This window comes from Coregonus clupeaformis, chromosome 20, assembly GCF_020615455.1.
Source record: "Coregonus clupeaformis isolate EN_2021a chromosome 20, ASM2061545v1, whole genome shotgun sequence".
Taxonomy (NCBI): domain Eukaryota; kingdom Metazoa; phylum Chordata; class Actinopteri; order Salmoniformes; family Salmonidae; genus Coregonus; species Coregonus clupeaformis.
In genome coordinates this window covers 17,437,327-17,465,167 of record NC_059211.1, presented here as the reverse complement: position 1 = coordinate 17,465,167, position 27,841 = coordinate 17,437,327, and the positions used below count along the sequence as shown (strand labels likewise).

Below are 27,841 nucleotides of genomic sequence, written 5' to 3'. Positions count from 1 at the left end.
TGGAACAATGTATCTGATTTACCACAGCAACAATTTGACTGTATTCATGGTGGTTCCCCATGATTATTAGATTAGAGAACAAAAACTTGAACATCCTCATTGTGGCAACTCATTTGCAGTTATGGATATGATCATCTTTTAGCAGTGCATGTACACCAAGGCCACATTTTAATGTAGTTTAATGTAGGCTCTTTATAGCCCACTCAATGATGGTACCATTCCTTAGTTTGCTGTTAGGGCCTACTTTAAATGCTGTAGGCTAACAGGTAAGCAGCCTAGGATACACATCATAGGTTTATGTGTCCTGTCCAGTGTGAGAATTATAGCAGAGCTATATCGATTCTATGCCTACACTATTTTCTTATTTTGTATCCATGTGGGGGCGTATCGCCTCACCTAACTCGCGCGCGCTGCAAACAGATGATACAGCATTGCCGTATGAGCTCACAAACTGAACAAAAGACATCCTCATAAAACAGGGAATGGTGGGAGCAGGGATGTGGATAGTATAGAAGTTATTTTGAAAACATTAGTAAAGCCAAATAATTATTTGGGCCTTGATTTAAAGGGTAGTGTGTTGCCAAATTTGCTGTACACGCGTTGCTCCTCACCAAAGCGAGCTACAGGGGAGGGACTGCCGATTTCTCGTCTTTGCAGCTCTGAATGAAGGGGAGGGGGTCCGTAGACCGAAATTGATGGTAGTGGGCTACTGAGGAAGACTACTCCTCTTGAGATTAAAGGCAAAATACACATTTCAGTCGAATACAGCAGAGTTGGTGAAACGGGACGGTGGTGAAACATGGAGTAAGTAGACATTTGACTTAACTGCATGTAGCCTATGATTATTGTATAGGCTAGGCTATTTTATGCACTGATAATGTTCAGGCTCAATTTGAACGATTTCCCGCTAGGTGCCACACCTGCAAAATTGAAAAAAATATGTAGGCGAGCTAATTGCACTGTACTGTAGGCCTTTTTGGGGGGTGAACTGTGGGATTAATTTTTGGGAAACAGTGAAGAAAGGATGTTATTAGGCTAAGTGAATATTTTGATTATAGGCAACATTAAAACATCGCCAATAGGCAGACAAAAGATAATGTCATGTTATTCACTTAAACTTGCATCGCTTTTATTTGTCCTCTCTTCGGTGCTCAGCGTTGGGCAAGAGATCAATGATTTTTAAATAGCCTGTGTGCGCCTATGCTGTAAAAGACTGGACCTATATCTAGACAGGGCAAAGCCGCATGGTCAATCGGCAGCCTATGTAAGGGGGTATCATCTAGCAACAGCTGGGGATTCATGTGAAATCAAACATTTGTCCAGAATAACCACCCTCGACTATATTTACACATGTGTAATTAGCCTACCATGGATTTGAATGGTCAACCATAAAGACTATGTGTAAATTACCTATCGATTTAGGCTCTGTTTGTCTTTTTGGGGGATCAATATGGGGAATGTGTGATGCATGCTGCGCATGTTCCTGAATAGCGCGCCGCATATGGGGGATCCTGAATGTCATAGTCCAGTGGTGTGCATGTCGTGCTCTATGGAAATAGGAGGGAGCGCGAGATAACGGTACCAGCCCTCCGTGCCTGCTCTTAATTGTGTGAGCGGTGGGCGTGCATGCATGTGCAGGAGTACGGTTTTCATTTTCTCCCGTGTTGACAGAAATGGGCTGTTCCAACATGGCTGAGTGAGCTGATGCGGTTACTTTAGTGTAGCCTACATAGACACATAAAGGTGATCTAGGAAACATGTAATTACTTTGTCATTATGGCTGACAAAGGGAGTGAAATTCATTTATAATAAGGATTAAATTGAGAAAATTGGACCTCTCTGAAATGAAAATGGATGGCACTCCCTTCAGCAAAATGTATTTAATCTAAACCCTCCCTGAACGCTTGAAAATAAAACAAGTGACCCTCCTCTATACCCAATATAATAATTAAAACAAAGTAAGTGGATAGCAGACAACATGTCTACCGTTTACCCTCACTTCTTGGACAGTCCAGAGTCTTGGAAATTCAGTTTTAGAATGGTTCTTCATCCATTGTGGGTTCGCAGACCACCATGGACAAGAGTAAGGGTGGAAAGATCTCATTTACAGTTGAAGTCGGAAGTTTACATACACCTTAGCCAAATACATTTAAACTCAGTTTTTCACAATTCCTGACATTTAATCCTAGTAAAAATTCCCTGTCTTAGGTCAGTTAGGATCACCACTTTATTTTAAGAATGTGAAATGTCAGAATAATAGTAGAGAGAATGATTTATTTCAGCTTTTATTTATTTAATCACATTCCCAGTGGGTCAGAAGTTTACATACACTCAATTAGTATTTGGTAGCATTGCCGTTAAATTGCTTAATTTGGGTCAAACGTTTCGGGTAGCCTATAGGATTGAGGTCAGGGCTTTGTGATGGCCACTCCAATACCTTGACTTTGTTGTCCTTAAGCCATTTTGCCACAACTTTGGAAGTATGCTTGGGGTCATTGTCCATTTGGAAGACCCATTTGCGACCAAGCTTTAACTTCCTGACTGATGTCTTGAGATGTTGCTTCAATATATCCACATAATTTTCCTTCCTCATGATGCCATCTATTTTGTGAAGTGCACCAGTCCCTCCTGCAGCAAAGCTGCCACCCTCGTGCTTCACGGTTGAGATGGTGTTCTTCGGCTTGCAAGCAACCCCCTTTTTCCTCCAAACAGAACGATGGTCATTATTGCCAAACAGTTCTATTTTTGTTTCATCAGACCAGAGGACATTTCTCCAAAAAGTACGATCTTTGTCCCCATGTGCAGTTGCAAACCGTAGACTGGCTTTTTTATGGTGGTTTTGGAGCAGTGGCTTCTTCCTTGCTGAGGGGCCTTTCAGGTTCTGTCGATATAGGACTCGTTTTACTGTGGATATAGATACTTTTGTACCGGTTTCCTCCAGCATCTTCACAAGGTCCTTTGCTGTTGTTCTGGGATTGATTTGCACTTTTCGCACCAAAGTACGTTCATCTCTAGGAGACATAACGTGTCTCCTTCCTGAGCGGTATGATGGCTGCGCGGTCCCATGGTGTTTATACTTGCGTACTATTGTTTGTACGGATGAACGTGGTACCTTCAGGCGTTTGGAAATTGCTCCCAAGGATGAACCAGACTTGTGGAGGTCTACAATTGTTTTTCTGAGGTCTTGGCTGATTTCTTTTGATTTTCCTATGATGTCAAGCAAAGAGGCACTGAGTTTGAAGGTAGGCCTTGAAATACATCCACAGGTACACCTCCAATTGACTTAAATGATGTCAATTAGCCTATCAGAAGCTTCTAAAGCCATGACATCATTTTCTGGAATTTTCCAAGCTGTTTAAAGGCACAGTCAACTTAGTGTATGTAAACTTCTGACCCACTGGAATTATGATACAGTGAATTATAAGTGATATAATCTGTCTGTAAACAATTGTTGGAAAAATTACTTGTGTCATTCACAAAGTAGATGTCCTAACCGAATTGGCAAAACTATAGTTTGTTAACAAGAAATTTGTGGAGTGGTTGAAAAACTAGTTTTAATGACTCCAACCTAAGTGTATGTAAACTTCCGACTTCAACTGTATAGTAAAAGCATTGCATGAATCTATCATTTTATTTGCAGGTTCGAGAAAAAATTGCCTTTAATAAACATTTCATGCAATACTACGTCATTTTACGTATTAGCAGAATCTTTTTTAATACCACACAAATTACAGAAATGATAGGCTAAGAATGGACTGAGAGATAGGCCTATGTGTTCATCTTATCATATTTATCCAATGCCAAGTCAGTGTGTCTTGTTTGCAACAAAACTGTCCCTGTTTGCAAATAATTAAATCTGAGAAGTCATTAGGAATCTGAGCATGATACTTAAAAAAATTAGGCCTACCTGGATATAGCAGCCTATAGCCTAATTTTGTCTGTCAAACAAGTAGGCATACATTTTATTTCCTAAATAGGAAGAAATGGCTCCAACACAAAGCCCTCTTGTTGTTACTAAAGTCTAATTAAAATGAAGATGTGTTTATCAGAGTTATTGACCTCACAATAAGCCAGATTCGAGAAACTTGAAGCAGCAGCTGTGGCACAATCAATCGGAAATGGACAGCTCATGGTGCTGAAAGTAGGCAAATTTGAGTAGGCATAATTTATTTCAACCATCATGGGCAAGACATGTATTGTTTTTAATAAAAATCAATTATAGTAGTAGCAAGCTATCAAAGTTGCACTCAGGTCTTCCTTCTCATCTTCCCGCTCTCCTCAAACTGAACAGAACATAGGTTATAGGCTGGTCCACCAGCAAGTGCATTTTTTGGACTAGGCCTAATCAAAAAATATTTTCGGAAGAAGCCTTTGACTGTCCTCCTGAACTGTCACCGTAGCCTACACAGCACAGACATTGGTTAGGCAGCACACAAAAATGTTTTGGATCAGCAAGAGCAGAGCAGGCCGGGGCTCAGGGTTGGAATATCCATTGCAGTGTGTAATGCAGCCTAGTTTTATTTACATCATCCCAGCAGCTATCTTAGAAATATAACTTTGCTTCGTAGCCTATAGGCGATGGATCATTTAATTGAGACCACACTAAATAGCCTATAGGCACACATGATATTGCACGCTCAGTGGAGAATCAGAGATGAGGGGCGGCATCTGGAACACATCGATATATAGCCTAATAAGCAACTAATTCTAAAACACTGAGAAATATTGAAATTTCATCAATTACAAATTACATGACCCTCCCCTGGACTAGATACAAAAATACTAAACCCTCCTTTTGACTGAAATAGAAAAAGCACGACCCTCCCCCACATTCCTCCAGGTAACCATTCTTCACATTTCAATCCATCCCTAAGTATCCATGACTGACTTACAGTGAGACTGACAAAATATAAAAAGGATACATGAAAATACAATTGGCAATAGGGGACCATGACCATCTTACATTGTTGCAGGCCTAGGAGCACACTAATATTACAATGTTACAATTACAATGTTACAATGATGTTGTAGAATTGTTACAATGATTCACATTTTTCATATCCCACATTGCTGCCATCTGACTATCCATCACCTTCATTTCACCTGACATACCTCAACATCCTCAAGAATACTATTGTTTATACCTACCAATTTTGAACACCAAATATGTAATGTCACAGTAGGCCTATTGTATTGATTAATATTGTGTCTTTGTAATAAGGATCCAAGAGGTTTGGGTTCATTGTTCATCATTTTGAAGGTGCCAGTAGTAGAGTAGAACACAAGTGTATGAGTTGAAGTTGAAATTACGCAGTAGGCTCCTATGAGAGAGGAAGTGAGTAAGGCTGTGTTATAAGAGAATATAGTGCAACACACACGTACCATACAGAGTGCATGTTTGATATCCATCATGGAGCCATTGAATTGAAAAACATCTACATTGAAATACAATTTAAGTAGATTTTGTCTAGGGATGGGGGTTTGAAATAATTTCACTATTCGAATAGTATCATACATTTTTGTTGGATATCCGGAGATTAAAAAAACATGTATTTATTTTAACGTACATTTTTAACCTGAGCACTGCTGCGCAAGGGAGAGAGGCTGGCGCTCTATTGCTGCAGCTGCAGGGGGTGCAGTGAGTATCGCGGGTGAAAAGAGCCAATAATGAGCTACTGTCGCCTACCATTGAATTTCTGACTGACGTGTCGTGATACCACCGCACCGCCTGACTAATGTCTGCGTGACCTCTGCGTCTTATGCTGTCGCCTACCTTTGAACATCGGAAGCCTCGTTCATGCCCGATGACCACCAGATGCATATGCGTTCTGTTTTGCCGGATGTCTAGCCCGCATTTATCATACTTGATGCACATGTGCTTCGCTTTTCAACTAGCTAAAAGCTAGCTAGTTGGAGTATGTGTGTGTACTTCCGTTTGTACCACCGCACGGCTCCGCAGCCTAGGGTGGCATCCCCAACGTAGCGTTGTGGACTGCTCCATTGACAATGAATGACTTCCGCCGGAATGCAAAGAGTTTGATGCATCTGGTGGACATGAGGCATCACATTACCCATAAGCACTCAGTTACGTTGGGCCGGATGTCATGCATTTCAATGGGGATGTCCACAATGGAGTGGAATCGCAACGCCCCCTTGCGGTTGAAGGCTCTGTTGCCAGACGGACTCCGTGTTCTTTGAAATTTTCCAAACTTTGCGCCGTCTTCAGTCCAGCCAGAGTCCGTCGAAGAACAGGAAGTTACCAACCCACAGAAGAAGAGAAAAATAGGGTTTTCGGCGATGGCTTTATGGGATAGCTAGCAACTTGCAAACAATTACCCATTCCTATAAGTGAGTACTATTTTAATAGTAATGTTAAATAATACACATTTGCTTTTAAGCCTATTATATTATATGACTGTTGCCTCTCGTTTAAGTTTATTGTGATGGTAATGACGTTTGTTTTTTATTATAATTATTAGGTGGAGGTCGCTAACTCCTAGTGGTATCTTCAAGCTAGCCTAGCTTTTAGTTAGCTAGCTAGCTAGCTGCTCTGCAGTGCAAGCTAGCTTGACTTGCTATAAAGTTGGAGAAACAAGTTGAGGAAGAAGTAACTAAACAAAACACGTTTTATTATCACCTGAAATAATATATTAATCATGTCTTGATTGAAAAGGTAACATTTTGCAATCTCTCAAAATAAATGTGATCTCTGACAAGAGACAGGCTCTCCTCCATCTTGCGTTACAAACACTACACTCACAGATAGAACAATGAGACAAATATTTCACCAGATGTATAAATGTGAAGCATCCGGTTGGCGTTTCCACTCACTACCAAATATGGTGATGAGAGGAAGCCCAGTGGCCGCCAGCGGGGGAAGATGGAGCGAGATGGATTTTGTCCGACATTCTACTAATTTTCTCCTCGATGAAACATTTGATCTCAATACAGTTTTCTGTTTCCAAAACTAGAATCTGTAACAAACAGAGTGGACTACATTTTGTAGACTTTACCTTTTGCAAAAAAAAAGGAGTGCAATTGCGAATTGAGTTATTGCACACCCGCACTTCACAGAATATGTGTTCCCTAACGGAAATATGCAAATAAATGCTAGAACGCGCCAATAGGATCTCGCTAGCTCGTGCTTGGCTCTGCCCACCTCCTTGCTTGTTCTGCCCATGACAGGCTCTGGTCTATCTTGGGTTAAAAATAGCATTGATCTACATTGTTCATCTGCAGGCTATTATAACACTGTAAGCCTCTCAACTGCTGGAGGGTCTACTCATAGAATTTCTATTAGATTTTGTTTATTTTAGGTTCAAAAGAAGCTGTCTTCCTTTTACATGGTAGGCCTACTGCTGGCAACTGTGGCCTATTTGTTTTTTGGACACGTTGCATTTGATGTAAACACCATGGCAATTATGCACGCCAATAGTAATCATATGCAACATGCATCAATCTACTGTAGGCCTATCTAGCATGTATCATCATCTAGCCTATATATAGTTGGGATCTTTCGCCCTCCTCAAATCAACGTCTTCAGCCGGCCACGACCAGGACCGGGAGACCGGGAGACCCATGGACGGCGCACAATTGGTCCAGCGTCGTCCAAGGTAGGGGAGGGTTTGGCCGGCAGGGATGTGAGTTTGTTTCCCACGGGGGGCCAGAATGGAAAAAAAAAAAAAAAAAACATGTATGCATTCACTAACTGTAAGTCGCTCTGGATAAGAGCGTCTGCTAAATGACTAAAATGTAAAAAATTTAAAATAGCCTAGATCGCTTTTCATATAATCTGAACCATTGTTTTTTCTCACAATATAAAAACCAACAAGGGATAGCCTATGCTTTTTGCCCTTCTCTATAACAAGAGTTAGGCTATATCCTCACATACCCTCAATTCAAGCCCTGCTTTTAACCATAACACATCAAGCCCTCCACAGAAATTGATAGCATATAGCCTAAGGAGTGCATGCTGACAGTGATTGCGTCTGTCAAACAGGTAAACCTACCTCTTATTTCTGAATAGGGCTCCAACAAAGCCCTCCTGTCAATATTTATTTGAGAAATAGGCCTATATCACCTATAGACTATCTACACAGTAATGGTGGCTGGCTGCAAATCAACTATCCTAATATTTTTTTGTATAGAGGTGATAGGCCTATTTTAGCTACAAATTAAATTGATTAGGTTACACTGGCAATTACAAATATTTTTTAAAGCATGTACATGTAGACATCATGTAGACGTTTGTAAGGCGTTCATGGTGAGATCTTTAATAAAAACGTACACGAAACTGACATGTGCCGTGTATGTGTCATGTGTACACAATGTAAACACTGTCTACACAATGTAAACACTGTCTACATAATGTGAGCGTGTCACGTGACATGAACGTGACGTGAACGCGTAGGCAGGTTGATGCCTAACAAATGTTTTGTCTCCATTGACTGTCCATGTTAATTCATGACGGTATTTTATGGTGCTAGGAAGACGTTAGGTGACGTGGTGAGAGGCATCAGTAGCTTCACTAGGCTTAATTCTGGCATGAATCACTTGCGATGGTGTGTGTGAGATGGGAGCGAGCAGACGGAGGGAGAGAGAGAGAGCGCCAAGGCAACTCGGCTACAGCCAAGACTAGCTAACTTGTAGCAGCCACAATGTTATTTATCATCCCGTATAACAGTGCCTGTCTTGACTGGAGCAGCCTAGAGAAGCTAGTTGGCTAGCTAAGCTAGCCAGCTATAGCTAGCTAGCCTAATTGAGGCCACATGCTGTGCATTCTCCCCGACCCCATTCGGATAAAACAACAACCTACCTGTTGGTTGCTCGTTGTAGCCTACTCCTCATTTAGCTAACTTTTAATTCTGTAATTTTATTCCATTTTATTGCATTGCATTAGTGAACTCTCACTCCACTTGCTACACATAGCGTAGAGCCTCTTTGCCGCTTTGATTGGCCAACATAAAAAACAAGCTACACACTTGGAGGCTACCGGTCGGCTACCGCCTTTACATGGGGGGCGCGCCGTGCACGGTATATCCTTGTATGTATTAATGTCACATGGATAATTGAATTTAATTTAGAAAAGCCTTTTCAGTGTTAAAATAGGTCTTTAAAAAATATTTAAATAACCGTGCACATCCCTCCCTAATTTTGTCTTTTAATTATTTGTTTGCAATTATTCGACATCTGGTTAATATTTTCTTTACCAGACCATTGATAAACTTAAAATCTAAACAACACAAATCATTCTTAATTTCCCTCCTAAATCGTTAGCTGACAGAGACACAGACTGTTATTCTGGCCAGTTCTCAGACAGAACTACAAGTCTTCCCACTGCTAATGGCCAATCATGTGCATTCAATATGGGCCAGACCTTCCAGTATTAAGATTCCATGGAACAACTGTTGGTAGAGCAGAGAGGCTGAGATAGTGCTCTTATTTTATTCAGCCTCTCTCTGCCTCAGCCTCTCTCACATTCCAGTCATGAAGACTGATCTGCTCCCTGTCATCTCTCCACTCCTTGTTCATCCTCCCTTTCCTCTCTTCTCTGCATGGATCCTCCTTTTCTTTTTCTCAACATCCATTTGACTTATTCCAATCGTATAAACATATGATTAGATACAGTATATACAGTATAATACAAAATTCAGACACTCTTAAAAGAAGGACAATAGAAGTTGTCTCATCCCAGTCAGCCCACAAGGGTAATCATCAAGCCAGTAATGCCGGCCAGTGGTGTCCCAGTCCCCCTCTGTCATTCTTCAGTCACAGTGACACACATTCAAACGTAGCCTTGGGGGCAGACCTCGTGCAGCGGAGGGGGGTGTGGCAGTGTGGTGTGGGTCATGTCGTCGAGGGTTAGCGCACAGACACATTTGTGGCTAATGAGCAGGCTAGCTTACACAGCCCAGGGCAGCTAGCCTAGCAGATAATGGGTAATGGGCCAGTGGTGGGCCTCTATAGGAGGTCCTAGACTAAAGTCGTCTGGTCTGGTTCCTGCCCTCCCTGTCATGTGCTGATGCGTGCCACATGTGTCACTGGTGGTGTCCATGACAACTCAGGGATGTTTGAACTAACTTCAAAGAGTGGTGTTTAGCCTTAGATACATAGCTGCATATCTGGTACATAGATACATTATAGATACATAGCTGTAATACATGTGTAGTAGCGGTACAAAGCTACTAAACAGGCCTCACTAGCCTTTTCATGTTGTTTTTTTAACACATAGTGGTAAACATGTTTCAACATAATGTGCAACGGGCCCTCTCTACTTTTGCTTCCACTGGTTTTCACTGGTAACAACTCCAAGGGTTCTGGAATCGGGCAGGAGGAGTATAGATTGATTTTGTGTTGCTGTTCGTGTTTTCCCAACACAGCAACTAGTCCCCCCGGATGATTTCTTCACAGGGGAGGTCTCCATAGAAACCATGCATTCTTTCAGTTGGCCGGACAGTTTTGTTTAGAGTCCTTTGAATAACAGCTTTACAGAAACACACAACAAAAAGATGTTGATCTCAGCATAGTGTTTTATGTGGCCGACACCTCTGGAGGAAGGAATGGCCTTTGAAAACAGAGACTGTGTCAACTAACAAGGCTTTAATACATTTATATAATTTATATCTACATTCAATGATTCAACTAAAGTGCAGCTATTGGTTGTTTCTTGTTTGTCTCCACCATAAATGTCATTATCTAACTTTTGAAGGGCTGGTTCAGCTTTTTTCATGATTGAAAAAACCTGAACCATCTCTTTAAACGCTTTGATTCACTCTCATTTACTTGAACGTTATACAATATGATGCTAATGAGATTTACTTACACATTTGGTGCAGAAGCAACAATAATACCCAAGTTCAAGAATTTGTCTGGCTGGAATATCACTTATGTCAGTTTGACTTGGAGATCTTTGAGACTCCATTTCTCTCATGAGACTTCAGATAGAATTAAGTGTTGTATAAATCCTTTGAGAACAGTATCTCTCTCATTGAACACTTGCAAGGGCGATTTGTGAGTGAGGGTGAGTAGAGTGTTCTTTGCCTGGTCGCTAAAAACAGTTAGCCTATTGTGACAGTCTGACATGATCATTGAGCTGTTTTGAGGAAGCAACTTTGTCACTCCTGCTTTCTGCTAATTCATGTCACTTTGACCTTTGTTAGACCCTGTCCTGAGTGTCCAGTGTCTGGTGCTTTGTGAAGGGCATGATTGCCTTACATGCTGACTAGACTGGGCAAGCCTGTGTCCGCATGCACCTCACACGCATGTTGATTTTGTCCATCCACACCACACGCGATCAGGACACGCAGGTTGAAATATCAAAACGAACTCTGAACCAACTATATTAATTTGGGGACAGGTCGAAACTCATGAAACATTCATGGCAATTTAGCTAGCTAGCTTGCTGTTGCTAGCTAATTTGTCCTGGGATATAAACATTGGGTTGTTATTTTACCTGAAATGCACAACGTCCTCTACTCCGACAATTAATCCACAGATAAAAGGGTAAACCTGGTTAGTTTCTAGTAATCGCTCTTCTTTCAGTCTTCTTCTTCTTCTTCTTCTTCTTCTTCTTCTTCTTCTATGGACTTTATATGGCAGTTGGCAACCAATTTTAAGGTGCATTACCACCACCAACTGGACTGGAGTGTGGACCTCAGTTCATCTTTCAATCACCCATGTGGGTATATGCTCCTAAAAACCAATGAGGAGATGGGAGAGGCGGGACTTGCAGCGCGTCAAGCGTCACAAATAGAACCAAGTTATATTTTAGCGCCTGGCTACGCAGATGCTTGTTGATGCGCGCGAGCAGTTTGGATGAAATGATTGAATAACATGTATGTGTAAATGTATTTTGCCACGCTCGCGCACGTAACGCGAGGGGTGTGGTCAGCATGTTAGGGACCCTGTGGTCTCCCAATCAGGCGTTCGCTGATAACCAAACACAATTTATCTTATTAAATCTGCTATGCTCCCACTCTTATTCCCACTCCCAGTCAGGGCTACTTTGCGCCAGGGTAACATAATGGCACGGCAGGAGCCACAGAGCCACAGACTCCCATTGGTACTCCTGCAGGCAAGGTCACATTGCTTCTTTGCGGCTCACACCCCCCTGAATGCTCTTCTAAATCATGACTAAGGGAGATAGTGGGCCGTGCCCCATGTAAGGCCTCAGCGCTAGACTTAAATACCAAAGCCCATGAGATCAGTGGTAGATATATAGTTTCTCATTGTTTGCTCGTCGCACGGTCAACTGAGCAGACTGAATACGGACGTGTAATGGACTTTGTCGTCTCGTTTTAAGCACCATTTCATTCAATCCTTACAAAAATGTTGGGACAACCTCCTCGGTGCGTTTAGTGTAAGGTGACGACAATGATACAAATACAATGGTGGAAGTGATTCAAGGTCTATTCACTTTCAGCCCTCGTTGCTCCGTGAACGATTATGGGGACTGTATTCAGTCAGCTTGCATTCCTGCTAAATAAGACATTCTCTGAGGGGCAAAAAGCAGTGAAAGGTGTCATATGAGCATCACTGTTCCTTTGGGGCACAAAGAATGAGCAATATTCATGAAAAGAGATGTTTGTCTTAAGACATTGGACATTACTTCCATTGCCATGGAAATGTACAAAGCAGCCTAGTATAATGATGAACAATAGCCTTGGTTAGTTTAATCCAAGTCTTGAGGAAATACATGATTGCATTTTTTTACTGTATTACACTATCTTACTGTGAAGTCATTGTATATTAATAGTTTATAGCCTACTGAATATGTTTACATATAGACACATTTTGTGTATATTCACAAATTATAGGAATGTCATATAGTGGTATTTTCATTGCTTTGTCAGATTATGATTACAACAATATGCATAGTTAATTTGAGGATCTCTATGTGGTATTTATGTGATGATATGATAATGGTTGATATGCATGTATTTAGTATGTAGTGTAGATTTGTGCCCTTATAGCTGCCAAATCTGTCAAATCTATTTTATCACATGACATTTAAATGCATTGTCACACTCAGAAGTCTGTTTCCTGTGTGTTTCTCACTAATGTATGTGGCTGCAAATGGACTTTTATTGCCGACTCTAATGGCTCACAGTGTCTCACCCCATCCTGTTGTCCAAACAGGATGAGACCAAGGAAACCCACACGTAAACACGGATTCATCGATTGCCAAAGTTTGAGATTAAACAACAAGCAGAAGATAAACTCTTCCTAAACAAACAATTGTTACTATTTCTAGACAAAAGCATTCAAGAGCATTTTGGAATGGTTAGAATTATATTTTAGAAATACACAATAGTAAAACATAAAACATTGTGACAACCGGAACTGATTTGGGAGTGTAGGACTTTCAACGCATCCCTTTCGGTTTACAAAATGCACCCTGTAATCTGCTCACAGCCAGGCTGCAAATTCATCCATCAGCAAAAGCTTTGAGATCTTTTATCGGTCTTTTCCCCTCCTTGGTCTTCATGCTAAAAGGTTAAGATAATCATACCTGAGCCCTGAACTCCTCATGGTTTTATTGGACTGGGATGATTTATCTGTGTGGACCTTCTCAGGGCACGCCCCATTAACCTGGTGAGGGTTTGAGTCAGAGTTGGAGCCTCCATTGTCCAGGGGAGATGGTGGTCGGGCTAGGGGAGGAAGGCAGGCCAGCCTGGGGTAGGGTTGCAAAATTCTGGAAACTTTCCCAAAGTTCCCTGTTTTTTCAGAAATCCAAGATGAATGATTCCCATTTGAAGGATTATTATTTACTCCTGATTTTCGGAATCCTCCAACTGGGATTTATGAAAAACCTTGGAACTTTCAAGAATTTTGCAACCATAGCCTAAACTCTTAGAAAAAAGGGTTCCAAAAGGGTTCTTCTGCTGTCCCCATAGGATAACCCTTTTGGGTTCCATATAGAACCCTCTGTGGAAAGGGTCCTACATGGAAACCAAAAGGGTTCTCCCTGGAACCAAAAAGGGTTATCCTATGGGGACAGCCGAAGAACCCTTTTAGGTTCTAGATAGCACCTTTTTTTCTAAGTGTAGGGTACAGAGTGCACAGACAGTGGCAGCCACAACACCGTGACACACCTTCCCCATGAGGTTAGTAAATGGTGTTACATCACCGTCTGTCTCGGTTTCTCTTCTTTCATTGTTGTTGTTAGGTTTTGAAATAGCTGAACTGTGATTGTGTAGGACCAGATAAGCTGTTATAAGTCAAAAGGACAGTAAAATGTGCTATATTACCAACCCAAATAAAGAGTAGATTTATGAGTTTTCATTGCAAGTACCCCACCCTATTCTCAGCAGGGCAGGAAATGTCTTGACTAGTGGTGGTGTAACTCCATGCCCCTCCCTTATTTTGCTGCTTGTAGAGGGTGTTTGATGAAGTGCCACAGTGTTGTGTTTGGGGATAGAAAAACCCCAGAGCTCTTCTTTTTTACTGGCTTGTTGTCGGTCTGCATGATGTGACCCCACCCAGTCTGTCACTGTGTCTGTGTCCCACACTCCATGTGATGAGGGACAGGATGCCCGTTGGCCTCGATCGCATTACACTGCAGACTAGCGCTCTGGACGAATCAGGTTCTCTAGAGCTGACCTTTGCCGACTCTGCAGAATCATTCCTGTCATTGCGAGGGAAAGTAGTGTCGAACATGAAGCCTCAAAGCTGTTCTTTGTCATCTGCATGTTTTGCTTTGCTTTTTGGGCTTGGCATCATCGGTAAGACATACTCAGCCCTGCTTTGACAACAGAACGCCTGGCCAATGTACATTCTTAGAAAAAAGGTGCTAAGTAGAACCATATAAGCTTCTTCGGTTTGTTCCCATAGGGGAACTCTTTTTGGTGCTAGGTAGAACCCCCTGTAAATGGTTCTACCTAGAACCCTCTATGAAGGGTTCTGCCTAAAACCCTCTGAAGGGTTCTACCAATAACACTTTTATCCTCTAAAGCAGTGTTTCTCAACTGGTTTTGGCTTGGGACCCAAATTGAACCAGGTTGTCTCAGTCGCGACCCAATATTCGCATCATGAAAAATAATCACCAAATCTTGAAAACTATTTTTAATGCTATATTCATAGTAAATGTAGCAATTATATGACATGGGAACAACATTCCCACTTTCATTGTCAATAATAACATTTTGCCCATATTCTTGATGAAGAATGTTAATACCTCACTGGTTTGAGACCACAAAATCAACTGAAATAGCGCTGCTAATAGCTCTATATTGGTTGAAGACATTTTTTTCTGAGATTAAATTATAAAAAATGAAAGTTCATTATCATTTCTACACACTTTCTTACTGGTTTAAGTAGTTAAGTTCAGACTGGAGTATTTTTTCTTAATTTTTTTACTCAGACACCCGTGACCCATGCAAAACCTGTGTCGCGATCCACCAGTTGAGAATCGCTGCTCTAAAGGTTCTTCCTAGAACCCTCTATGAACGGTTCTACCGACAACACTTTTATCTTTGAAGGGATTTCCTAGAACCCTCTATGAATGGTTCCATCGGCCTTATTTAGCCTTTAAAATTAAAATATTTATCACAATACTTTACATACACTACATGACCAAAAGTATGTGGACACCTGCTCATCAAACATCTCATTCCTAAAAGCATGGGCATTAATATGGAGTTGGTCCCCCCTTTGCTGCTATAACAGCCTCCACTCTTCTGGGAAGGCTTTCCACTAGATGTTGGAACATTGCTGCGGGGACTTGCTTCCATTTAGCCACAAGAGCATTAGTGAGGTCGGGCACTGATGTTGGGCGATTAGGCCTGGCTCGCAGTCGGCGTTCCGTATCATCCCAAAGGTGGTTGATGTGGTTGAGGTCAGGGCTCTGTGCAGGCCAGTCAAGTTCTTCCACACCAATCTCGGCAAACCATTTCTGTATGGACTTCGCTTTGTGCACAGGGGCATTGTCATGCTGAAACAGGAAAGGGCCTTCCCCAAACTGTTGCCACAAAGTTGGAAGCACAGAATCGTCTAGATTGTCATTGTATGCTGTAGTGTTAAGATTTCCCTTCACTGGAACTAAGGGGCCTAGCCCTAACCATAAACGTTACAGTTGGCACTATGCATTGGGACAGGTAGCGTTCTCCTGGCATCCGCCAAACCCAGATTCGTCCATCAGACTGCCAGATGGTGAAGCGTGATTCATCACTCCAGAGAACGCGTTTCCAGTGCTCCAGAGTCCAATGGCGGTGAGCTTTACGCCACTCCAGCCGACGCTTGGCATTGCGCATAGTGATCTTAGGCTTATGTGCGGCTGCTCGGCCATGGAAACCCATTTCATGAAGCTCCCGAATAATAGTTATTATGCTGAGGTTGCTTCCAGAAGCAGTTTGGAACTCAGTATTGAGTGTTGCAACCGAGGACAGATTATTTTTACATGCTACGCACTTCAACACTCGGCGGTCCCGTTCTGTGAGCTTGTGTGGCCTACCACTTCACGGCTGAGCCGTTGTTGCTCCTAGACGGTTCCACTTCACAATAACAGTACTTACAGTTGACCGGGGCAGCTCTAGCAGGGCATACATTTGACGAACTGACTTGCTGGAAAGGTGGCCTCCTATGACGGTACCACGTTGAAAGTCTCTGATCTCTTCAGTAAGGCCATTCTACTGCCAATGTTAGTCTATGGAGATTGCATGGCTGTGTGCTCGATTTTATACACCTGTCAGCAACGGGTCTGGCTGAAATAGCCGAATCCACTATTTTGAAGGGGTGTCCACATGCTTTTGTATTTATATTGTATATCATCAGGCCTTTCTTTGAGGGCCTAGTTATAACATAACACAGTGGTGATACGAAACTCTTGGTTTATAGGCCACATCAGGCCTGCAAGTCACATTATGCTCACTTGTAAAGTGATGTGTAATTCCTATTGGAATCCAGCAAGAGTGAGGATATCCAACAATTGGAACTTTTAATCACCAGCAACCTGCATTCAGAATGCATGCCAGGGTGATGATGATTGACGAATGAGGATCATCTAAATGGGAACAATCATCTCAGTAACAGGTGCAATAAGTCTAAGAGATTGGATTAGTTTAGAAAATGTATCTTTGTGTAGCATAAGATTAATCAACCAATCAATGTACATGCAAAAACAGAGATATTGAAACAAACAATTCAGAAAAAAAATATGTGGGGGGGGGGGGGGCTGAGATGTCTTATTTTAGAGGTAGGGTTTCAGACGTTTTCAAGGTGCCAGGACAGAGAAGAGCTTTGACTGGGCTTCGCTCTATCCAATCAGAGCAGCAGGATCAACGTACAGCCCTCCCTTCTCTATACAGACAGGCAAACTAGCCAGTTGAGTTATTTAGACCATGTAGCACCTCGCACTTGATTGAAAGATGCACACTGGCACCCGAAAATTATAATTTTTACGATCAGGTATAATAATAAAAAATCGTATCAGGACAATTGCCCATATGCGTTACGATACTCGTTTTGTCCGACTACACGGCACACCCCTGGGCGTGGTTTGGAGTGTTTTACTCCTTACAGAGTAAAAATATCACAATCACACTCAACTCTGGTTATTAACACCAACACTGGGGTTATTTTACACCACTTAGTGTTAATTTAACTCCTGAATCAACACTAGAAATGTTACACTGAAAAATCAACGCTGTAAAACTGGCTAATTTGCTGTGTACCAGACAATACACTGCTGGTTCACTTATACTCCCTTCTATTTTCCTACTCTCTGCTCAATAAAATCACAGAAAATACTCATTTGAAAGACGGAAATCATGACAAAGATATCAACTATGTCAGTACTGTATAAGTAAAATGATTAAGGGAATACCAGATACAAAATATTCCCATATACATGTACAGTTGAAGTCGGAAGTTTACATACACTTAGGTTGGAGTCATTAAAACGCGTTTTTCAACCACTCCACAAATTTCTTGTTAACAAACTATAGTTTTGGCAAGTCGGTTAGGACATCTACTTTGTGCATGACACAAGTCATTTTTCCAACAATTGTTTACAGACAGATTATTTCACTTATAATTCACTGTATCACAATTCCAGTGGGTCAGAAGTTTACATACACCAAGTTGACTGTGCCTTTAAACAGCTTGGAAAATTCCAGAAAATGATGTCATGGCTTTAGAAGCTTCTGATAGGCTAATTGACATCAATTGAGTCAATTGGAGGTGTACCTGTGGATGTATTTCAAGGCCTACCTTCAAACTCAGTGCCTCTTTGCTTGACATCATGGGAAAATCAAAAGAAATCAGCCAAGACCTCAGAAAGAAAAGTGTAGACCTCCACAAGTCTGGTTCATCCTTGGGAGCAATTTCCAAATGGCTGAAGGTACCACGTTCATCTGTACAAACAATAGTACGCAAGTATAAACACCATGGGACCACGCAGCCGTCATATCGCTCAGGAAGGAGATGCGTTCTGTCTACTAGAGATGAACGTACTTTGGTGCGAAAATTGCAAATCAATCCCAGAACAACAGCAAAGGACCTTGTGAGGATGCTGGAGGAAACAGGTACAAAAGTATCTATATCCACAGTAAAACGAGTCCTATATCGACATAACCTTGAAAGGCCGCTCAGCAAGGAAGAAGCCACTGTTCCAAAACCGCCACAAAAAAGCCAGACTACGGTTTGCAACTGCACATGGGGACAAAGATCGTACATTTTGGAGAAATGTCCTCTGGTCTGATGAAACAAAAATAGAACTGTTTGGCCATAATGATCATCGTTATGTTTGGAGGAAAAAGGGGGTAGGCTTGCAAGCCGAAGAACACCATCCCAACCATGAAGCACAGGGGTGGCAGCATCATGCTGTGGGGGTGCTTTGCTGCAGGAGGGACTGGTGCACTTCACAAAATAGATGGCATCATGAGGAGGGAAAATTATGTGGATATATTGAAGCAACATCTCAAGACATCAGTCAGGAAGTTAAAGCTTGGTCGCAAATGGGTCTTCCAAATGGACAAAGACCCCAAGCATACTTCCAAAGTTGTGGCAAAATGGCTTAAGGACAACAAAGTCAAGGTATTGGAGTGGCCATCACAAAACCCTGACCTCAATCCTATAGAAAATGTATGGGCAGAACTGAAAAAGCGTGTGCGAGCAAGGAGGCTTACAAACCTGACTCAGTTATACCAGCTCTGTCAGGAGGAATGGGCCAAAATTCACCCAACTTATTGTGGGAAGCTTGTGGAAGGCTACCCGAAACGTTTGACCCAAGTTAAACAATTTAAAGGCAATGCTACCAAATACTAATTGAGTGTATGTAAACTTCTGACCCACTGGGAATGTGATGAATGAAATAAAAGCTGAAATAAATCATTCTCTCTACTATTATTCTGACATTTCACATTCTTAAAATAAAGTGGTTATCTTAACTGACCTAAGACAGGGCATTTTTACTAGAATTAAATGTCAGGAATTGTGAAAAACTGAGTTTAAATGTATTTGGCTAAGGTGTATGTAAACTTCCAACTTCAACTGTAGCTACAGTTTAAAACATTCTCACACCTATCTTTTTAAACTTATCAGATTACTCAAACTCCTGATGTTAAAGTTTGAACACTGAGGTAAACACTAATGCTCAGTCACTATAAAAAAAAGTATTTAAAAAAAAGTACAATAAAAAGCTTATTCAGATTCAGAAGGGTTCTATGCTTGTCTTCCAAAGAATCCTTCTTGCCTTCCAAAGAATCATCAAAGAACCCTTTCTTCCAAAAACGGTTATTAGGATGTTAAAGGTTCTAGGTAGAACCATTTGCCTTACAAAGAACCCTCGTCTTCCAAAAAGGGTTCTTAGATTGAAATGGTTTTGGTAGAACCCTATCCCTCTGCAAAGAAGCCTTTTGGAACCCTTTTTTCTAAGAGTGTATGGCCTAGAAGTGAAGAGCATGAAATTACCTACAGATGTAGGATCTTATGCAGAAAATGTAAAACATGTAGTGTATTTGAGGTTTAAAAAGGCTTCTGAAGTTCTTAATTTCCACTTTGAATCAGACCTGATTTTCCTTTACGATTTTTTTTTCAGTCCCTACAAAATTGTCCAATAATTATAATCCACATAATAATAAAAATGACCAGTTGCTGAAGGATTGTTTTCCTGCTGTAGCAAATAGCTACAAATAGCTCAAATTAAGATCCTACATCTGTAACAGTGGTAACAGGAGGAGAGTAAAATAGGCTGGCCCAGCTAGACATTCTCTCCGCTTGAGAGGAAAAACATCTGCTGCAGTTAATTTGTGTGTCTGATGTAATTTCTTTGGAAATACAGAATAGATGTCTCAGATTCCATATTCTCAATGAGCTGTTTTTTTATAAGTAAAGATACATTGTGTCAAAGGAATGGTGATCAGTGGAAGATGGGCTCGATCCAAAAGTGACAAAGGAAATGTCAAAAAGAAAATGAATTATAGTTATTCAATTTCTGAATTCAGATAAAAGTGGAAAACAGTAGCAGGCTACATGGCTAGATCGCTGTGTATTATTACACTGCTAGTGAGCCTAGGTTCCTCTGCACTAATTCTGCATTTACTCTAACAGTTACTTTATCTTTCTGTCATATTTTGTTAAATATCTTGTTGAGGAAACTGTTTGGTTTATGCGTTGGTTTCCAAATTGTTATTATGAAGTACTCAGAATAAGCACCAAGCTCACTCCAAATCCCCAGACCACATCAACAATGCGGAACACATCTCTCAGTATTTGAAGTGACTCTGCATCTGCGCTCACTAATTTCCCCATTTCCCTTGAACTTTTTACCTGCCTAATCTAATCAAGTTGAGCTGACATATTTCACATACTTCTTTTTTGTTTCCCGTGCTCAGAACTGTGTCATTGTCCTTGCCCTCACCGAGACTACACCAGGTCACAGTGTCCCTCAGATTCACTTCCAATGAAATGTTCAAGTGTAAAAAATATAACAATAAAAATAAAATAAAAAAGTGTAATGAAAATGGCTGGGCATGGTGTACCAGTATATGGTCAGTATTCATGAGTGAAATGGGCCAGTACTCTGCAATACCCCCAGAGGCATTAGAGCCAAACGTGTTGATGCTGGAAGTCTTAACATTCCCACAGAGATTTACCACAGCCATTTTGTCTGGCCCCATATTGATAAATGTACCATCCTATCTCTAATGACAAAAAGCTTTGTAGGGATAACATTGTGCAACGTAACAATTTACGCATTTATGGGATATTTATAAGGGGATATTTTTCATGACAACTAAGCAGTGTCTGTGGAAGGGGAACAAGCTCTTCTTTGAGGCCTGACCAAATCCCCCTGCTGTTGTTTGCGGTTCATTAAAATGCGCACGTGACAGTTAGAGAATTAGCGTGTGAATGCTCCGAGACGTATGATCTTCATTTTGGAGAATTCCGAGCATTCAAAGCATGCACTGACTCAGTACTGCAGCTGAAAAAACAAAAAACAATCCTGGCTAGATTGTTGATTTTTCACGTGAATAATGCAAGGTTGCGTAATAGATTCACCACTACTCTTTGACCCACTAGTAACCCTCTAAATGTTTCTGCACAGATTGATTAGTTCATCTCCTGATGTTGCCACTTCAACAGGCTCCATCAAACCTCTGAGCATAGCCTGTACAGATTGGTGGATAGCCTTTACTTATTGGTGAATAGCCTTTACTTATTGGTGGATAGCCTTTACTTATTGGTAGATAGCCTAAACTTATTGGTGGATAGCCTTTACTTATTGGTAGATAGCCTTAACTTATTGGTGGATAGCCTTTACTTATTGGTAGATAGCCTTAACTTATTGGTAGATAGCCTTTACTTATTGGTAGATAGCCTTAACTTATTGGTGGATAGCCTTTACTTATTGGTGGATAGCCTTTACTTATTGGTGGATAGGTTTTACTTATTGGTGGATAGCCTTTACTTATTGGTGGATAGCCTTTACTTATTGGTAGATAGCCTTAACTTATTGGTGGATAGCCTTTACTTATTGGTAGATAGCCTTAACTTATTGGTAGATAGCCTTAACGTATTGGTGGATAGCCTTTACTTATTGGTGGATAGCCTTTACTTATTGGTGGATAGGTTTTACTTATTGGTGGATAGCCTTTACTTATTGGTGGATAGCCTTTACTTATTGGTAGATAGCCTTAACTTATTGGTGGATAGCCTTTACTTATTGGTGGATAGACTTTACTTATTGGTGGATAGCCTTTACTTATTGGTAGATAGCCTTAACTTATTGGTGGATAGCCTTTACTTATTGGTGGATAGCCTTTACTTATTGGTGGATAGCCTTTACTTATTGGTGGATAGCTTTTACTTATTGGTGGATAGCCTTTACTTATTGGTGGATAGCCTTTACTTATTGGTGGATAGCCTTTACTTATTGGTGGATAGCCTTTACTTATTGGTGGGTAGCCTTTACTTATATGTGTATAGGTTATACAGATTTGGATTTGGCCTAGCTGGGGGAGGGGCTGGGGCTGGGGCATAGGTGTAAAGCATGTGTCGCTGTGTGTATGCTAGCATTGTTTATGCAGTGTCCTAGAGGGTGCTATATGTAGCATTCAGATAAGTCAGCAGCCATGGTGGCCAGCACATGGCTTTGTCCTGTCCTGTCTCTCTCTCTCCTCTCTGACCTGTTAGCCCAAAGCTGCTGACTGGGCACACAGCAGAAAGCAGGCGTTTTCCCCCAGACAATAGCCCATACATGATGCAGCTCTGCTGAACTCTGCATACTCGGGCCCAGCAGTCACAGCCACACATAGCATTAGCATTAGCCTAGCGTAGCATCCAAGATGAGCTACGCTAATAGCATTTTGCCCCCGAGACATAGTATCTACGCGAATCCAAATGTCTGGTAGACATGGTCCTAAGCTGAGTTCTGCTGGCTCACCTTAAGGCCCTGGTTGTGAATTATATCCACCCGCTCTCCGCTTTCTCTGCTTACCCCCTCAGCTTCTCACACCATTCTCCACTGTAAGCCAAGCAGCCAAGCATATTTCACTTAGGAGCCCTGAAAAACGCATTATATTTTTACAGGTGGTGTGTGTTATATAGGGGGGAGGGGGGGGGGGGGTCCTGGGGGATGGGAAACACATGTTGGGGCGGCAGGGGTTGTCGGGGCCGGCGGGGTAGGGCCGTAGCGGAGGCCAGGCATTCCTGCGTTCCCTCATGGCATGCCGTGTGTCTCATCTTTCAAACGGGGCTATCAGAGGGGGGGAGGTCCCGACCAGCACACCCCCAGTCTGGGATGGAATGGTGCTAGTGGTGCTGGTAGTGGTGGTGGTGTCTGGGAGGGATGCATACATATCTCTCCTCTCCTCTCCCATCGGAGCGTGCTCTGATACAGAGCTCTGAGGCTTCTCAGACGGGTTGTCTGTCTTGTGACCTTCCAGGAGACGTGCGGTCAGTCATTACGGCGTGTGAGGCATTGTAAGTGCACATGAAATGTCACTGTCCCTGTTGTAGAGGGAGAGACACTGTGTGCAGCTTGAGGTTTCCCCTACCGTGACCTCATAACACATTATTCTCCACTGGTTTTGATGTCATATTCTGGTATTGGAAGTCTGGCAGTTTTTCAGGGGGCTTTTGTAACCTGCCTGTGGAGAAAGCGAGGGGAAACATTGGCAGCCTTGCATCCTGAATTCTCGTTGGATGCTCCCTGCAGTCTCCTCCAGGAAAGAATTCCTAAATTTTCACCCTCCCCACCAAAAAAACTGTTGTGAAAAAAGCTTATATTGAGCCAGCTTGAGCCTCAGCTTGTCTCTCGCCCTATTTCACGCTCAACTTGTCTTACTGTTATTTATCTAATTATGTCATTACAGTGTCGGACATCTTGGCTAGCACACTAAACCCAGAGTGACAACGCATTACTGCGGTTGTTGATCGTTCTTTTAGATGAGGGCTCTTGAGTAGTGCACTCACTCAACTCGGTCCTTGCCTCTTCTACTAAGCTACCACTAAGCTACTGGCCATTGCTACTTGAGCTAGATTGTCCTTTTGTTATCCTTTCTCTGGGGTTGAAAGGTCAAGGAGAGGCTGTTCTTCCAGTATTCTTACACTGACCTATCAGAGATGAGATCTGGAGCGTAGAGATAAGGGCTGCTGCACAAGAGGCATGGCAGCTCAATCCTCTGGAACCTGGAGGAGACAAATGAATCCAGGGCCAAACTCAAACTGGCCAGAGAGAGGACCAATCCTGACTAGCTCTGATGAAATGGCCCTGGTGTGAAATCCACACTTTATGGTTTGGCAATCTTTAACAATAGTTCTGATGTAAGGGTAGACTTGGCCACAATTCATTTGAGTTTACTTACAAATATAATGCATATAAGGATTCAAATGTGTCTAATAACACAAACCGCAAACAGGACAACAGTTGTAGCCTACTTACACTGTAATTACACTATACCTACATATGTAACTACAGTACCAGGTAAATACTGTACATAGGTTTTAAGGCACTTCATGTAAAGTGGGACCATATGGCATTCACTGTGTGTTAATGTGTTTTATTGTGTATGACTGTGTGAAAATGTAGCAGTACATTTTTGTGGCCTGAATATCTGGAATCAATTAGCCAGGCATGCGAATGTGAAACATTGTCAACAATAGGCCTACAGCATATTACATCAATATTTTCTTTGTTCAATGACCCTTGTTCTCATTTATTTCATCCTGTTTCATAAAATAAATGGAATTCTCTCGTGTGGTGATTGGTGACTGTTCATGTGCATCCTTATTTCCCCAAAAAGATATCAAAATAAGGAAATATAAGGTGGACGTTCTACAGAATTATCCATGGTATCTATTTGATAAGTCAGTACTTTCTTTAAGGTGTTGGTCATATCTTTTATGTTTTTCTTAAGTCAAAGAACTTGTGTGGGTAGTGATAAGTCGTGCTGTTGCCAATGATTAGCGATTTGTGTGGTCGTCATTTTTGGGCTTCATTCCACCTATTGAGTCCTTTGCACAAGGTGTTACTTTCTTTGCTACAGTATTTGTTTTTTATTCAGGGGTCAGTGATGTGAACTAATTGAACGGCCCTAATTCAGCTATAGTCCATACAGTATTGCATATACAGGATGACTAGGAGTGTATCCAGGAAAGAATGTGTGTTGGAAAGCTGATCTGCAAATGCTCTGAATTCCTCAGGTATGAAAGCATAGATGCATACATATGTTTCCTCTCTAGTAAAATGCTTGACAGACAGGCATTAGATATTACAACTGTCAATGAGATGGGAGGATGAAAAACAGATCTCTCTCTCTCTCTCTCTCTCTCTCGCTCTCTCTCTCTCTCTTCTCTTTCTCTCTCTGTGTAAGTGTGTGTGTGCGTGTGTTTCAAGTTTTATTTGTCACATGCAGTGAAAAATATAATATATCCTTCTTCTTTCAATTTATTAGGTCTTACTGTCTGGTATTAATTTGAATCAATGCTTTTGCAGCATTGGGTTACCTCTGTGTGTTTTAATTCAGTGGAGAGAGAAGGAGAGGGAGGGAGATGTTTGTTAATGCCTGTTTGTGAAATGAAGTTAATAGTTTGTAATTAAGGTAACCAGGGGGGGAAGGAATGCAACTTGGCCTTTCCCATACATATCAACATGTTTCAAATGCAAAGAGACCCATAGGATCCAAGACCACAAACTATAAGACTGGCTATGTCTTCAGAATTATGTCTTCACGGCCAATTGTCTTGTGGGTTTCTTGTTAGATAAGTTAACCAGCTCTCTCTCTCTCTCTCTCTCTCTCTCTCTCTCTCTCTCTCTCTCTCTCTCTCTCTCTCTCTCTCTCTCTCAATTTCAATTTAAGGGCTTTATTGGCATGGGAAACGTATGTTAACATTGCATAAGCAAGTGAAGTAGATAGTAAACAAAAGTGAAATAAACAATAAATATTACACTCAGAAGTTCCAAAAGAATAAAGACATTTCAAATGTCATATTATGTATATATACAGTGTTGCAACAATTTGCAAATAGTTAAAGTACAAACGGGAAAATAAATAAACATAAATATGGGTTGTATTTACAATGGTGTTTGTTCTTCACTGGTTGCCCTTTTGTTGTGGCAACAGGTCACAAATCTTGCTGCTGTGATGGCACACTGTGGTTTTTCACCCAGTAGATAAGGGAGTTTATCAAAATTGGGTTTGTTTTCGAATTCTTTATGGATCTCTGTAATCTGAGGGAAATATGTGTCTCTAATATGGTCATACATTTGGCAGGAGGTTAGGAAGTGCAGCTCAGTTTCCACCTCATTTTGTGGGCAGTTTGCACAAAGCCTGTCTTCTCTTGAGAGCCAGGTCTGCCTACGGCGGCCTTTCTCAATAGCAAGGCTATGCTCACTGAGTCTGTACATAGTCAAAGCTTTCCTTAAGTTTGGATCAGTCACAGTGGTCAGGTATTCTGCCACATTCTGCTTACTTACAGTGAGGGAAAAAAGTATTTGATCCCCTGCTGATTTTGTACATTTGCCCACTGACAAAGACATGATCATTCTATAATTGTAATGGTAGGTTCATTTGAACAGTGAGAGACAGAATAACAACAAAGAAATCCAGAAAAACGCATGTCAAGAATGTTATAAATTGATTTGCATTTTAATGAGGGAAATAAGTATTTGACCCCTCTGCAAAACATGACTTAGTACTTGGTGGCAAAACCCATTTTGGCAATCACAGAGGTCAGACGTTTCTTGTAGTTGGCCACCAGGTTTGCACACATCTCAGGAGGGATTTTGTCCCACTCCTCTTTGCAGATCTTCTCCAAGTCATTAAGGTTTCGAGCCTGATGTTTGGCAACTCGAACCTTCAGCTCCCTCCACAGATTTTCTATGGGATTAAGGTCTGGAAACTGGCTAGGCCACTCCAGGACCTTAATGTGCTTCTTCTTGAGCCACTCCTTTGTTGCCTTGGCCGTGTGTTTTGGGTCATTGTCATGCTGGAATACCCATCCACGACCCATTTTCAATGCCCTGGCTGAGGGAAGGAGGTTCTCACCCAAGATTTGACAGTACATGGCGCCGTCCATCGTCCCTTTAATGCAGTGAAGTTGTCCTGTCCCCTTAGCAGAAAAACACCCCCAAAGCATTATGTTTCCACCTCCATGTTTTACGGTGGGGATGGTGTTCTTGGGGTCATAGGCAGCATTCCTCCTCCTCCAAACACGGCGAATTGAGTTGATGCCAAAGAGCTCCATTTTGGTCTTGTCTGACCACAACACTTTCACCCAGTTCTCCTCTGAATCATTCAGATGTTCATTGGCCAACTTCAGACGGGCCTGTATATGTGCTTTCTTGAGCAGGGGGACCTTGCGGGCGCTGCAGGATTTCAGTCCTTCACGGCGTAGTGTGTTACCAATTGTTTTCTTGGTGACTATGGTCCCAGCTGCATTGAGAATCTGGGCTGATTCCTCACCGTTCTCATGATCATTGCAGCTCCACGAGGTGAGATCTTGCATGGAGCCCCAGGCCGAGGGAGATTGACAGTTATTTTGTGTTTCTTCCATTTGCGAATAATCGCACCAACTGTTGTCACCTTCTCACCAAGCTGCTTGGCGATGGTCTTGTAGCCCATTCCAGCCTTGTGTAGGTCTACAATCTTGTCCCTGACATCCTTGGAGAGCTCTTTGGTCTTGGCCATGGTGGAGAGTTTGGAATCTGATTGATTGATTGCTTCTGTGGACAGGTGTCTTTTATACAGGTAACAAGCTGAGATTAGGAGCACTCCTTTTAAGAGTGTGCTCCTAATCTCAGCTCCTTACCTGTATAAAAGACACCTGGGAGCCAGAAATCTTTCTGATTGAGAGGGGGTCAAATACTTATTTCCCTCATTAAAATGCAAATCAATTTATA

The 27,841-nt window shown here is 41.8% G+C and overlaps 1 protein-coding gene across 2 annotated transcripts in view; it reads left to right on the top strand.

The window, feature by feature from the left end:
• Nucleotides 1-399: 399 nt before the first annotated feature.
• The window catches only part of palm1a (paralemmin 1a), a 76,923-nt gene continuing 49,481 nt past the window's right edge, over nt 400-27,841 (top strand). Inside the window, exon 1 of one of the 2 annotated variants that reach the window (XM_041839822.2) lies at nt 400-804. In XM_041839822.2, coding sequence (XP_041695756.1) covers nt 800-804 — 5 coding nt within the window. In that variant the 5' untranslated portion in view covers nt 400-799. The remainder of the gene's footprint in view (nt 805-27,841) is intronic. The other variant, XM_041839823.2, reaches the window with a different exon arrangement.